The sequence below is a fragment of the Accipiter gentilis genome, chromosome 31, assembly GCF_929443795.1.
Source record: "Accipiter gentilis chromosome 31, bAccGen1.1, whole genome shotgun sequence".
NCBI classification, from domain to species: Eukaryota; Metazoa; Chordata; class Aves; order Accipitriformes; family Accipitridae; genus Astur; species Astur gentilis.
Window position 1 is genome coordinate 521326 of NC_064910.1, and position 16104 is coordinate 537429.

The 16104-nt window shown below is 37.3% G+C and overlaps 1 protein-coding gene across 5 annotated transcripts in view; it reads left to right on the forward strand.

The window, feature by feature from the left end:
- The window catches only part of MYO16 (myosin XVI), a 385302-nt gene that overhangs the window by 269084 nt on the left and 100114 nt on the right, over positions 1-16104 (forward strand). For all 5 annotated transcript variants that reach the window (XM_049834474.1, XM_049834472.1, XM_049834470.1 and 2 more), the window contains exons 21-23: positions 1307-1379; positions 10743-10895; positions 11507-11707. In XM_049834474.1, coding sequence (XP_049690431.1) covers positions 1307-1379; positions 10743-10895; positions 11507-11707 — 427 coding nt within the window. The remainder of the gene's footprint in view (positions 1-1306; positions 1380-10742; positions 10896-11506; positions 11708-16104) is intronic.

The window sequence follows — 16104 nt, forward strand, 5'->3', positions numbered from 1 at the left end:
GCAGTGTTTACAATGACTGTAACAGAACTATAATAAAGTACTTCAACAGTGGATCACCTTTTTCTCCCTTACGTCTATATCCTGCTATACACATAGATTTCGACATAGAGGGAACATGGAGGAAAAATGTGGAATGAAAAGTAGATTTCAGAAACAGCAGGCTGTGATATTATTTGTATGCATTTACAAATTATGTTGGCAAAGAGAAGGGAAAACCCATCTGCTTTAGAAAGTGTCCATCTCCTTTCTCAGGAAGCTGAATGATTTTCCTATTCCAGATAGCTATTGGCTATAGTGCAAAGTCTTTCATCCTGCTGGCAGATCATTTCACTCTGGAGAAAGTCCCACTACATTCACATAGGCAAACTGCAACAAATCTTTGACTGTAACCCTCTTTTTCTGTTCTCTGTCTAATGATACTGTGAAGAAAATAAAGAAAACACCAGCCTCAGTGAGCTCAGAACTTTCATATCTAGTTCTCAAATCATTCCAAAGCAGGCAACAGGTTATCCCAAAACATGGATTTTGCTCCCCATAGTGAACTTGGTTTTTTCTCCAGATCAGGTTTACGATGACTTAGTCCCAAGTAAGTACAGAATAATAACACCTCTGTCCCTTTCTCATTTCTGCTGTCCCAGTCCTAGATGACTGCCCTGCCCTTATCCTTCCACTGGGCCAAAATAAAAGCCCTTTCCTGAAAGCAAGCAGTGGCACATGAGAAATTAGATGCATTGCCAACAGGTATTTTTTTATATATATTCAGAGAGGAAACATCTGTCGTCTTCATGCGCGAATTCTGACTGTTCTTTCCCCTGAGAGATATAACCGCTTGTGCAGCCTGAGCTCGCAGCCACTACTTGATGCTGGCACAGAGAGGACTTTGGCTTAACAAGTTTCCCTTGAAATACCTTTAGTAGGAGCAGTTCTGGCTGTCAAAGAAATGACTGGAAGGGGTAACTGAGTGCAACCAAGCAATTTTTAAACTCTTATCTGAGCAAACGGATACCTATACCTTTAGAAACTGGACTTTAAAGAAGCTAAGATTTTTTTTGTTCTGTTACAAATACAGTTTTTAAAGTGGCTGCTAAAACAATCCTGAACGCTGCTTTTTTATTTATGTTCATTACAGTTGGTTGGTGGGTAGAATTTTGATTCAGTTGTATATGTGGTCTGCTTGTGTATTTTGTACCATGTTTTTGAAATACAGCCTGCTTTGATCCTAGAACAAATACTTTTGTCAGAAACAACAGGTACATTATTCACTTGCCTGAATTCTTATTATCTGTAATTTTTATTTTTTTCACAGTGACCAGGTATTTGAAATTGGAGTACTGGATATTTTCGGATTTGAAGAATTTCAGAAGAATAGTTTCGAACAGGTAAGTGGCTATGTTTCGCTGAATTTACTGTAACTGTTAATGTTAAATCTTCTATTAAGGTTTTGGGTTTTAGCCAAATGGTGTTTTGATCAGAATATAAGCATACATGGAGGGGAAAATATGCTCTTAAATTTTTTTCTTCCCATTGTGCTTATATGAGTGTGAATTAAAACACAGGCTTTCTACAGTTATTCATCATTTTAAAAGAATCTAGTAAACATGTACCATAATGATTTGGAAGAGGAGTAGTATCAGCACTGAAAGACAATCTGAGGAAAATACTTAGTGTTGTCTGTTTTCATGCTTCTGGAAGTGATACTTCAACTAGGTCAGTGAGTAGGAGGACAGTACACTGGTTTGGAAGAAAGATCAAAAGGTCTTCAGAAGCCTTGGAGAAAAAATAGAATGAAAATGCTACATTATGCTATGTGCCATTACTGGCAGATTCACCTCTGTGTGACTTTACAATATGAGGCTTTTTAAAAAATTGAATTACTTCAGTGGAAAATAAATTAAACTTCAGCTTACTGAATGGTTAAAAATCCATTTAAACATATCAAACATTTTTTGAAAGTTATGGAACTGTTTGCTCACATTCAACATTAGTCTCTGAATACCAAAGCTCTTGTGAATTACATATTTCAGAAAGCATTAGCAGCTCTACACAACACGCTGAAAGAGATGTCTAAGTTATTGTTCAGTTGTTCATTCATCTGTAATGCAGCAGCAGAAGATCAAAGCATAGAATAGAAAATGAAAGCATAGAAAAGAATAGAGATGGCATCAGCAACAAAGGACCTGTTGCTGTTTGAAATAAGAATTTGCCCCTTCATCCCAGTCAATCCATTGTTTTATGAATCAACTTTCTAATGAAATAGGAGTTAGAGCCACATTAGTGCAGTTTGTGTAGCATGTTTACATTGGTACCCAATTTCCAAATGTTTGAAAGCACAAATAGGGTGAGCTTATCTCTACCTTCAAAAGAGCATGTAAGAATGCAATAAAACATATTCCAGGTCCCCTCTCACAAAACTCCTTTTGCTGCTACAGTTCTACCTTGCTTGAACATTTCTTGTATTAAGGACTATTGATGTGTGCCAATATTGACAGTCATTTACTCAGTGTAAATGTCCACTTTGGGGAAAAATACCAAGTGAAAAATAAAAATTTCTGTAAAACCTACTGATTAACAAGGATAAAGTATTCTGTGCATTTTAAATGCATTTCAAAAAAGAGGGCTGCATCTTGGGACTTACTAGTTATTTTCCTTTGACTCTGTTCTGTATTGTTTTTTGTCATGAAATTCATATAAGTTCTGCAACTGACATCATGAAATACCATGACTTCCAGTTTCTGTGGTAAGTAATTTTCTGCTTAGTGACTGCAGAGCATATTTGAAGAGAAAGTAGGAGATTTAAAGAAAATGAGTAAAAAAGCAATTTATTTCATGATATCTGCATTAGCAAACATGGTAATTTCAAAGTCAACTTCGCATTTTTATTTTATTTTTTTTAAATAAATGTATTTCAAGAGACACTGTCCCCCCACCTGGACTGAATGCATTTTGTTGAGTAGTACTGAGTGATACTCTGAGTAGTTACCTCAGAAACTACTGAACTGCATTCCTGAAAAGATAGAATAGAGGTGAGGGAATTACAGGGTTCATTTTTATATGGACTCTATAATATGATTAACACATCTCATTCCTGAAGTGATAGGTTGCAGTTTCAGTGAAGAGAAACAGTTTGTATCCCTGCATCACAGTGTAATCATGCAGACATACCCAAAACAGTCTACACTCAAAAGCTGGAGCTTTCTAGCAGTCTCGCCTAGTTCAGTATTCTGCTGGGCTTGTTAACCGTGAAGGTAAACAGGCTTGTTAGCCCAGATAGGGTCCTCATGCAAAACATTGCATCATGTCTGCAAACATGCCCAGTGTCAAAGCTTGTGATTGCAGAACGTTAACATTAAATGTTATAGCCAAACAGCGGAGGAGCCATAAAAATACTTTTTCATCACATTTAGATTAACATATTTTGAAATGGTGTTACAAAAGTAATTTGGGGAAAATGAATCTTTTGTTTCAAATTAGTGTAAGACAAGGCATTCTTTGTGAATCCCATTTGCCTGCTTTCTTGGAAAAAAAAAACCCCAAACCATCTGTTTTCAGGAAAGATTAAAATCTCCTGATTGCCCATATCTGGGGGCATTCCAAGCAGCTGCATGAATCCTTCAAATCAGGACAGTTGATAGACAGTTTAGTATCATAATTAAGAGAGCAATATGATACTAAATCACACATCAATTTAAGCAGTTCATTTTAATAGGCTGTATTTGAAGATGGTTCAGGAAGAGAGAGCTGGATACACCAGGTAGAAACTTGTCCACTCCAGTGAGTGTATTGGAACAATAAGGCATTAGAGCATTGAAATGTCAAAGGGAAACGAAGAATTGGTCTAGGAATGGTTCATGAACAATGCATAGGACAATAGATGTAAAAGAACTAGATAAGGTTAATTATGTCTACACCAAGAATCTGGTAACTTCTGCAGGCAAAATGATGTGACTGGCAGCATGCTAGGAGAAAAGTTTCATAGACGGTTACAAAGAAGGCAGCATTAGAAGTTAAAACCAGTATTAATCAAATGTTCAGTTTTCCTTGTACTTGGTAAGCATTGGTAAGCCTTCATTTTATAGTATAGATGTGTGATACATTATAATAGCAAAAATAGGACATGTAATTCCAAAATACCAGTAAATAAGTGTATGGAGTAAGTGATAGTGAGCGGAGTTGTGATTTTTGATATGAAAAAGCTGAAAGATGGGACAGTGTTTTTAGAAGCCACAGTCTGAGGAAGTCATTGTTCAATAAAGGCTGAAAGCTTCCGAATTACCAGGCCTCAGTGAGCTACTGCTCATCAGCTGAGCTAAGGTAAATCACTACAGTACACTTTTAGCTCACCCCAGTTACAATTTACAATCAGTTCCTAGCAGTGTTCATTGGCTTGGGAACAGCATTTTCCTGCTGTGCCAGAACCGCTTTGTATACAGCCACCCTGGAACATGGTCAGAAGTGAGCACACATTTGTTTTTCCTGTTCTACACAGAAATGTCCTTCATTTTGTGATCATTTCAAGAAATAGGAGTGCTCTACCAAAAATAGCAATGGCAGTTTTCAATGTTTTCTTAGGTTTCCTTTTTTGAGAGGGTCTATATTTGTTTACAGCTTAATCTGCACTCCTTTAAAAGCAGAAAATGTCTGCTTCTCTTCCGATAGAGTTTAAAACTAGGTTAGATCTTACTCACAGCACAACTCTAAATAGTGCAGTCAAGGAATGCTGTGATCTTCTTTATACCTTTATGCTAATATATTCTTTGACCACAAGAGCATGCACACAAATGGAAAGAACTCATGGCCAATGAACCTAACAAGTGATAAGCAGGAGGGAAGGCTGATAAAGCTGCCTGTACCATTTTCACCTAATTGTTTCTAAGTAAATTGTATTATAGCAGAAAAACCAGACCTTAGAGTAGCAAGAGTTGCATTTCTTCCCCCTGCAGAAAGTCAGGTCTTTCTACAGAGACAGAGGTCTGTAGTTGTGGAGGCATCATAAAGACCAATAATGCAGTTAAACAAAATGGACTCTAGTAGAGTCTTTCCTCTCTGATGTCTAATTCAAGTGGTAAACTGAAAAAAATATTTAGTTCTTGCTAAATAATGTGTTCAGGTTTTGCATGGTATTTTGCCTTTGTAGAACTCTTGAGTTTTGCAGAAGAAATTATATATCATAACCTCCTTTTTATGGGAAGTACAAGTAATTTATCTGAATTAGTTTCACAGGTCATGGAAACAGGCAAGTGTTTCTTGACTCCCATTCAACTCTGTACCCATTAAAGTACATGTGCATTATCCATGTGATGCAGTAGAGTGTTGGGAGAGGCATGGCCCCCATGGCAGCTCTGTGCAGCACATCTCTGGCTACAGGAGCCAGCTGGCTCCGAGAGCAGAGAGCATTGCCTGCCCCACTCCGGACTTCAGAGTCACTATGGTGAAGCAGAAGAGCTTGTACAACCCAGCTGGGCTCACAGGAGTTTTCACCTACTTTTATGATTAGGTGTGGTAGGTTTTAACTTCACAGCGTGTTATTTCTTTAGTTAATCCTGCTGAGGCTTTGTTTAATTTTGTCATCTGATCTTTCCTAGCCAAAACAGTCATAACAGAATATTTTGTATTAAATTGCATTGCCTCAGCCATGAGACCACTTCTAGCTATCCAAATATAAGCTCGTGTTGCCTGTTTTGTGGATGGATAGCTACAAATAGATAAAAGTTACACGACTTAACTTTTCTACAGTCATTGCAGTCTCCGTGATAGCAGATGGGAGGTCACGCACACAAGTGTCTGCATTTGGACAGTCTGAAAAAGCATTCCAGTATTTTATTTTATGCAGAAGAAATCGGCCTTCTTCACTGTTGCCTGTCCAGAGTACAGATGGATGGTCCTGCTTGTCTCTACTAGCCTGTGCTGGTGCACACCGAGCTCTGATACTAGGCAGGGACTTGGATGCAGAACCTCCCGCTGCAGTTCTCAGTGCTGGGGCATTACTTACTCCCCGCAGGATGAGGGACAGTGCTTTACTAGCTTAATTCAGCCTTTAACAGGGAAAAATAACATGATATCCTAAAGTCAGAGTTTTGCTAGCCTCCATGCACAGGAGGGTTTTCATATCCTTGTTGTGGAGCAGCCAGATCCAGCCGATCCTTGGCATCAGGGAGCCGGGCACTGGGAGGACCCGAGTGCTGGCCGTGCCCTCCCACACCGGCACCATCCTGCAGGGCCTGAGGACAGTGGGCAGAACCAGGGCCAGTAATGGTGCCCGTTGACAGCCCTGACATGGCAAGCAGCGAGCCGGGGCTGGGGTCCTCTCAGGAGCAGCTGGAGATGGGGCTGGAAGCTGTCGCTGCCATGGTGTCTGCTGGGACTGGGCCCATGGGCAGGGGCTGGGTGGGGGTCCCAGGGAAAGCTGAGCCAGGCTGGAAAAGCCTATTCCTCCCCTCAGGGACCCAGCGACCCTATGTTTTAATTTGTTCCTCTACCCAGTTCCTGTGGGTCTTAGACTCTTGTCATGGTGTATCCCTGTTCCTTCTCAGTCCCTTGGATCTTATTTGCAGCCCGCACACATCTTTTTCCATTTGTGCAGGACGCTATTGTCCGTCCGGTATTCCAGTCAGCCACTGGAAAACCAGTGTTACTCAGTTTTGAAGTTGGCTTATCAGGTACCTGATGTTCAAATGTTTATTTTTAGTTTATTCTTTTATGGTAGACACTTTGTGGCCAAAAATAAAATAATTTATCTAAAATTGAGATTCCCAGCTAGATTCAGTTTGTGATTGATTGGTGAAATGCTGCACAAGGACATTTATTAACTGTTATCTCACTTTTCCACAGCAGCACCCTTTTTTATCTTACAGTCAGCAGTACGAGTGAAAAAATAATTTGGAACTATTTCAGTATCTTTAATTCCAAATTCTTTCAAGGAAAGACTGTTGTTACCATGCCTGTTTGTTTAATACTTTTATATGTACAAAATCAGCTGAGGGACTATTCCACTTTGTATTGAAATTGTGTCCCTTTTGGAGGGGCTTTTCGGACCCTCCTTTGTGGAAGGCTTTTCAGATGACAGCTACCCATAATAAAATTTTAATATAGCACTGGGTTCTGTTTCAGTCTATTTGAGGAACATAGATCAGCTAATGGCAACTGACCCCAGAGACAACATGAACTCCCAGTGAAATAAAGTTCTTCTGACAGAGAGGCAGAAGGGCTATGTTTGAATTTGTTGGAGCTACATGGAAAACAAGAAATCTGTATTAGGTCCTATTGCCCCTAAAAAGCAAAGGAAGAAATGTAATGGGTTCTGGTTTTGTTACACATTTATTAAAAATATTCTGATTGGTACTCTACATAAAGAAAAGGATGTGGAAATGTTTGGGTAGCAGGTACAAGGGGAAACAGTGATCAAGATAGTTCTGAGAAAGAGGTGATCCATCAACCTTAGGTTTAAAAATATTTTCTGAGTCCAACCTCAGTAAATGGAAGATGATTCTGCCTTCCACTGTCTTAGAATTACATTTTTGAGAAATGCTAGAGCACATCCTTGCAAATTAAACTTGGCGTTGTAGCTTCATCATCTTGGCCCATAACATACGACTTGATAGATGTGTTGATGTGACAGCTGTGAGCTTTACTCCATGCTCTCAATACACATCCCTTGAGAGAGCTAATCCTTCTGCATGACCACAGGATATAAATGAGCTTTCCAAAGGGTGTTCACATCCATCGTTCCCTCACTGATTGTCACCAAGTTTTCTTTTCACAAATTTCCTTTTTTTGGCTATGCTTTTTCAAATAGTTATTTATATAAAGTGAAGAGCAGGAAAATTTTATTAGTCAAAAGTGCTTTCTGTCTCTAATGTGATGAATACTTATTCCTTTTACCAAATGCCACTATATTATTTTCCAAATTCTACAATTTGGATGATACTTCAAGTTGTTTGTTTAAATGTTTGAACAATACATTTTTTTTTCTTCTACTTTTTAATGAAGACTTGGACAAATAGATGGTGTATTTGTTTTAACTAAGACATAATAGTGAGTTAGTATTAGAAAGGAAGACAGATAGGAAGATTTCTTACAGAAGAGATGTGCAATGGAGCCGGTAAGAGGCATGTAAAGAACAGTTTAACAATGGTTAATGAGAAGTACCACCATAGGTAATGTCGAGTAATGCTGCAAGGTAAAGCAAATACACAATGCTTAAAGGTATTCCAACAACATTTGTTTTAGGCAAAAATTTCATTGTATTTTCTTTTATTACTATTGTATTTCCACCTAATATTCATGGGTACAATTAAATACATGCTTAAAAAATGTAGTTTTCTGAACTTTTCGTATCTTTGGACAGAAAATATGTCATTGTTTTATATAATACTTCATATGACGTGGAGCGAAAAAAGTTGTGATAGCAAAGCTAGTTTAGTTCATTTTCATCTGATTCCTACATTTCAGCTGTTTTAATTATTATGCCAACCTGTGTCAAGCTCTTGAACATTATTACTTTTTCCCAGCAGGTTGTATAAAACATTGAAATGGAGAAAGATACGGTCAGAATGTCTTGCTTTTCAGCAGCCCGTGGCTGGTCTGCTGGTTCACGTTCTGCAGAGCTGTTACTCACAGCCACTGCTAGAGAGTGCAGCTTTGGAGCAGCTTGCAGTGTGTATAAGCGCTTGAGCTTGCTTTCTGGTCTGGTTTGCATAACTTTACTGTCATTATGGCAAATCTGCCGATGTGAATGACAGCGTTCCTTATATTACTAAAAGGCACACCAGTGTATGCCGTAATATACTGATCAGTGGAATTTATAATTTTTTTTTTTCTTTACCAGCCCAGCTTGTTATGTATGAGTTTTAACAAAATAATACACCTTTTAGTTTTGGCAGTTAAAACCAGTGCTATTTATCAGATCTTTTTAATTCTTCTTGAATAGTTTAATATGTTGCACAGCCAGGTCCTCGAGTACATGTATTGGTTTTACGTATTTTAGGAGATTGGCAGATGATAAAACAAAAGCTTGAGTTTATAGTGATTTTGTCAACTTTTCTTATGGTAAAATATAACCTGTGTAAAGTTAAACAACATGGTTCTCTAAATAACTCATTTGCAAATAAAGATATACACAGCATGCATCATTTTAAGCTTTTACATACCCTGTGAAATGTAATGTTATGTCTGTCTTCTAAAATGATCTTACGAAGCTTCTGAAAAGATCTTGTAATTGGAATTGGAAAAGTGATCAGTAAAGCACATTTTGCCTGCCACAAAGTTTAAAAAGCTGTCTTTTTCCAGAAAAGAAGTAGGTAGTGTAAGTCAGTTGTATACTTTCATTGTTAATAAAATAACAACCTGAATCTTTAGAAATCCTACTTTTAAAAAACAGTGGATTTACTTGAGGCTGTCTTTTGTCTGCATTATCAAGCATTTGTAAAGACAGTTAATAGCATACATTTGGTTATCAAATGGGGTTTTGTTTTATTTCTTCATACTGTTATTCATACTAGTCTATTTCAGTGTATAGCAAGTGCAAGTTGACTGTAATAGCATGAGGTGTTAATGGAAAATTCAGGCAACTGTTAAACATTACTTGGGTTCTTTTCCCTCATCTGGATGTTAAGCCATGTAGTTTTGATCTAAATATTTCATATTTTTTAACATGACTTGCTGATGGACTTACTTTTACACACTTCATTCATGGAAGATACAGTTTATGGCGAAAACAAGTATGTGAGTAGTTTAGTCTGAAAAGAGACTGCATGCAAGCATTCCTTGCATCATTCCTCATATAAAGGGTTCTTCCACCATTTTAGGAGTTTCTGTTTTCTTAATTTCTTAGTGATAGGTAGTATAGCATTGGAGGACATTTTAGAATATTCCACTAAATTTTCCACTTTAATATAAACAAAATAGTTAAAACATTTATTCTACAAAATTATATAAATATTTACTTTTTGGAGATCGTGAGTTTTGAATAAAATACAAAAGGTCCCAAATAAGCTAATACATTTAATTGAAAATCAGGTTCCTATTAAACTATTTATTTTGCAAAAGTGGCACTATACCTCCTACAAGGCAGTCAAAATATTTGAGAGGCTTTTGTATTAATTATCTCTTCAAACTTTGAACTATTCTATTGAAGACCGTTTTCTTGCCAGACTTCCCTTAAAATATCAATAAAATGGAGAGAAGCATCTAGTAAAATGTCCGTAGGTGTTTTATAACATATTTGGGCAAAACACAATGAGTTCTTCAGAGACTGCTTTAGACTTCAGTGACATCATATGTGGAAGCAGAGTTTGAATGTCTTTGTTAATATTGAACTAACCAGAGAGTTGGGATCTTAACCAAATATGTAGTAATTTTTTCTAAAAGCACATTGCATCTGTGTAATCTTCCTGAATATAAACTGCAGAAGAGTATTAAGTGTACCAATTTATATATAGTCATCTCACTTCAATCAATGGCATTAGTGTAAATTTGCACTGTATTTGACAATGCTGGTATTGGATGATTCTTATGTGGAATTCACGATGAACTGTGCAGGCAGAAATCTGTTTATTCCCAATTTAATGCTAATAGCTGTTAAAATGTAAATTTCGCGGAGGTCTTGCTAATCTATGGTCTACCAAGAGATACCATGTTGTGGATTGACATTTCATCAAATTCAATATTAGACATGCAGTAAAACCTACACCGATGAATTATGCAGTAAACTTCTAATACTCGTTTTTTTCTTGGTTATACAATAGCTGTGTGTCAACATGACCAATGAGAAGATACACCAGTACATCAATGAAGTACTTTTCCTACAAGAGCAAGCAGAATGTGTACAAGAGGGAGTTGCCATGGAAACTGTGTATTCTCCTGGTAACCATACTGCAGCCTTGGATTTTTTCTTTCAGGTATTTTCCGGATCCATTTTACACCATATATATTTATACACAGTCTCTGCATGTTAGACTAGTACAAACTTTTGCCTGCATTTTCTGATTCATGAATCTGTAGAGAAGGTTATGGGTCCAAAGAGACCATAGAGCGAGCTGTTGTAACTGCCCTCATAGCTCAAGGGCTGAGAGAGATGTGTGGCAGTCCAGGGTTGAAGGAGACGTTACAGAAACTCCTTGCCTGTACTGATTCATGTGTAGCATCTGTGTATCATGCAATGTCCTTAATGCAGCTGTAGGACTGACGAGTCTCTGTTGTAAGCCTGACAGTTCCTTTTGTGCCTGGAGCTGGCTTCTGGAGTATAAATTCTAAGAAGGAATTAGCCCAATCGGTTTCCTAAAAGATATCATTAGTTTTGGCAACTGAAATAGTATTCCCTACATTTCCTGCAGAATTATCTGATGTACCTAGCCTTGGAGACTTATCGGAATATTTTAACCATTTTTTCCTTTTCTTTGAGGTGATACACGTTTCTGTTTATTAAATTACAAGCTGTATTACTCTACAAGGAACAACTGAAAATCTATTGCTACTGTATAAAACGAGAAAAATCTATTTTTCATTTCAGAAACCATCAGGCTTTTTGTCAATGCTGGATGAAGAAAGCCAATCTGTTTGGTCAGTGGAACAGAGTTTTTCTAAACGCGTTCAGTCCTTCCTGGATACATCAGACACAAATGCAGTATACTCCTCCACAAAAGATGGAAATGGTAACCTTGCCCCAAAGGATCAGGGCTCCACCTTCACTGTTATGCATTATGCTGGGAGGGTAAGTTGTTTGAATGATGGATTACACACAATTAATGAAAAAGAGTAAGCAAAAAATTCTGCATGGCTTCTCCAACTCCTGGCTATAAATAACAGTTCACTTTCTAGTAATGAATTTTCAGAGGACAACTTAGAATCTGAATGCAGTATCTAGTGTATAAAATCTGTACTTTGTATCATATTACACAGTGTTTGGGCTGCCTAATTCTGGCTCCTAAATTGTATCTTCATTGTAAGCACTTCATGAAGAAGGGAGTGATGCAGATACCTCAGTGTAAATGTTTAATGCTGTTTTACTTGGCTGTCTCATTGCTTTCAGATTTTTTTCCAGAACAGTATAGGTTCCCTGTAGATAATGTGTCATATATGTAGATACTGTGGATACCAGCATGCATCTGCTAAAAGAAACCCCATGTTTTTTGGTTAGTAATCATAATCAAATTTTTTTTTCCTTTCTTTTCTTCAAAATTTGAGAACATGCTAAGTGTCTCTAAATATGGCTGTATAACAGGATGAATGTTTTGCATTTCCCCTCCTGCAATGTTCACTGGAAAAGCATAATCACTTCTGTTTAAATAGGCCTCTTTTACCCTTTGCATTCTGATACTCCCTCATTTTCACATTGTCTCCACAACCACCTGCAGCCCAAAGCAAGCAAAATAGGTGTGCGTTTAAAGGGATAATCTGATAGATTGGTCCTTCTGTGTTTAATCTGACATGCTGCCACTTGTCTCTGTTCACAGCACGGTATTTGAAGTGAGGTCGTGAATGTAGATTGCATGGGCACAATACAGTGGTTGCTTTTAATTATTATTTTTCCAAAATTTCCACTGTTAAGAGGTGTGTTCAAGACTTGTCTCCAAGTCACCAAAAAAAGGCTTGCTGGCTCTGTCATATCTCCAGGTAACATTATATGCCCTGAACTTTCCAGAACAGATGAGAGGTTGGAATGTGCATGCACAGGCTTCTTTAACCAGATTAGGGTCCTTTACAGCAATATAAAGGGGGGAGGGTCTATTTTGTGGTTCCTCATTTGGAAATGAAGTCTATGGAAGTGTTGAGTAGTGTTCTGATGCAGGCAAATTTGTTTCTGCCCAATGATAGAAATGTGGTCATTAAGGAAGGGATCAAGACTATTTGGGCAGTGCTTAAATTCCTAACCTAAATACTCTGAATAACTCCCTGGAGGCTATTCTTTCATCATAAGACCCTCTACTTAGACTTAATTTATTTGCCAAAGTTAAGTGGTTTGAATACCTTCACTATTGGGACTTTTCAGTAGGAATGCGGGCATGCAGTGGTTAGATAACAGCACAACGAAGATTCTGTGAAACTTACTAGGACTTAAAGTGATAGAGTTAGGAACTGACTGTGGACTACACACATCTAATTTCATTTATAAATCGGTTCTATAACTTGTTAGGTAATTATTTTTTCAGGGAGTTCTGTTGTAGGTATAAAAATTTATCACAATAGCTCTAAAAGGTTCCATACACCAAAAAAATGACGTGGAAGCAGCATCAAGGCAGCTGCATTAAAATCACAACCAGAATAATAAGCAGATTGTTTCAAAATGAAAAAAAATAAAAATGTTTGTCTTACTCTCTGAAGAAGCACTCAGTAGGAAGATGTGTTAAGGTCAAAGTTTCAGGTGCCTAGTTCTGTAAGTTAAGCTGTGAGTGGTAAGGAGTATGCTTTTCATTAATGTGTGTTTTAGCCTTCCATGGTTGTTTACATTTTTTTTTTTTTTGTAACACAGACACTTGGTTTGACCTTTTCCTAATAATAGCAATGACATTTAATCTAAAAGTATGAACAAATAGACAGCTCTCCAAGTAATGTAAATTGACACATTCTTTTGAAGTCAGTGGAGATCCTTTGATTTACATTGGCCAAGGAACTATTCCAGTCAGGTTGGTTTTGCATCCTTATGACAGTAAAATGCTTCGCCCTGGCAAAACAGAAAAGTTCCATGCAAGAGCTTGACTCTCCTTACTTCAACAGTGATTGAGCAAAATCCTTAAAGACACTTGCATTTTTGTTATCTTATGGAACTGTTACCTAGCTATCATAGGTTGACATTTCCAGTGATTTATGATGTGTATTTACATAAAATCTGATTATAGCATTACTGTACAAAATAATGACACACACTGAGTTTATTCTGAGACTAGTATGTCTTCCTAAGTTGAATAAGAAAACAATAGGATTTTAAAACTGCTGGTGCTGTTCTTTAGATTATGCTATTACGACATTTAGTAGCTTCTATAAGAAGTCATTTGTGATTTATGCTTTATGAAAATTGTTAAAGGATCAGGCTTTTAAATTCATCAGATTTTATTGGCACTGAAAAATAAGAATTTCATATAACAGTATCGTTTGACAGGTTTTGAGAGCCATTTTAATAGTCTGATATCAATTATGTGAGTCTAAAGTAAGTGAAGTATAAAGCAATCTCTCTCTGCGTTGCTACCTTCAGAGATTCCCAAATTTAAAACAAGGGGGCTTGATTTTATTCTCACTCACCACAATTTTTCACTGATTGTAACTCCTTTAACTTGATAAATCTTCTCATTATTTACATAACTGAAAGATGAATCAGACCCGGAGGGTGGAAGAAGAGTTACCAGTAAAATGTGACACGTAGTTGAACATGAAATTTTTCACTTCTAGGCTTAATCATTTCTGTTTGGGTGATGTGGTTGTGGAGGAGGTCCCACTGAATACAGGATCTATGTTAAACAGAGGGTAAAAGCAGACGTCCTGATTTCTCTGGGTAACAAAAGTTGTAACTGCAATGTAGTTCACAGCCAGTGTGAAACAGCTGCTACTCCAAGTAATTTAGAGCAAAAAAAAGCCGATATTCTATGTTTGCCCTGGTATGAATCTCATACAGACCCTTGTAATTTAGGCTCCTTTTCATCAATAGTTTACGTATGTAGCTCAAAGTCCGGAAAGAATTGGGTTCATATCTTTACTCAGACACAGTAGCTATTTTAGCAGCTTGTAAGTGCAGTTATACTGGAAAATGCAGCTGTTAAAAATACTGCCTCACTGAAGAGACCTCTTCTATATATTTAATTGAGATTGACAGACAGCCTTTTGTGAACAAAACAGATATCTCTAGCTTTATATTATGAGAGAATTACAGCTGATACAGATGTGTCCGTACAGTTTTAAAGACCTCTAACATGTTCATATCTTAATGTTTTATGTCAGGATAGTCACAGAAAAATTATCTTTCCTTCCAATATCAAGTCGTCTTGATTGATTATTGTCATGCGCTGTCAGGTATTGCCCATTCCCTTATGTTTTGTGTTCAGTAGCTTTTCCTAGGACTACACATACCGTATTGTTGTCCCAATCCTAATTAGCCTTAGACCATTCCAGAAAAGGCAGTACTGAGAGAAAAGAGTAGAGATAATAGGTCGGAAGTGAAAAAAAGAAGACATGAGGTCAAAGTGAGCCTAAGAAGGCTTATGGGAAGAAAAGGCTCAGAGTAATGTGTAAGACAAAAAGTCCTAAAGAATTTGGAATCCATACTTGAATTTCTGGCAAAAACAATGCTTTAAGAAAATCTGTATGTATATCATTCCGAGAGACCTTTGATTTTTTTCTTACTTTCTATACTGTTTTGGAATTAAGAAAGTGGAGTAAAAGAGGAAAACAGTATGCACAAGTAAGCTTCTGCACATAGAAGAAATCAACATGGGTGAGATTTTTCAGTGAAAGCTGAGGGAGAATATTGTATTACAGAAATGTGACAAGAGTGATGCTGTGGAAGAAAGAAAACTTTTTATTCATTTCTCTAGAATTTTACTGTCTTTTTCTGCATGAGCAGTATAATACAGTTGATAATTATATGAACACATGCTCAGCAAAGGCCACTGTGAACATTAGCACTTGATCATATCAAGTATTTTATTTTATCTTAGTTTTAATTTTGCAGCTGAACAGAATCCTACAATGCCTTGACACATGAGTCTCTTCTAAGAGCTATTTAATGTCTTGGTATCTGAGTGCTATAAGACAAAAAGCTTATCTGTTCTGTTCAGGCAGAAGGTAGAAAAAAATGATTTAGGTTTTGTATGACTGAAAAAAAATCCTAGTGGAAGGCTTTATCTGAAGGTTGTTTAACACATTTCCCTGAACACTGGCAGTCTGATCTCTTCTGGAAAAATTCTGCTCATCTGGGGCATTGCTTTTTTTCTGGTGCCTAACATGAATGTGGCTATTCTCAGCTCCTTTTCACAGGGACCGTCTGCCTGGCAGCACCCTGAGAGGAGAGGCAGGCTGATTTCATGCTGCACGCTGCAAGCTTGCCTTGAGGAAGAAAAGTGGTTTATGGGTGCAGTTGATCAATGCATCTGACCTTCAGCTGAAACTATACCAAGAATA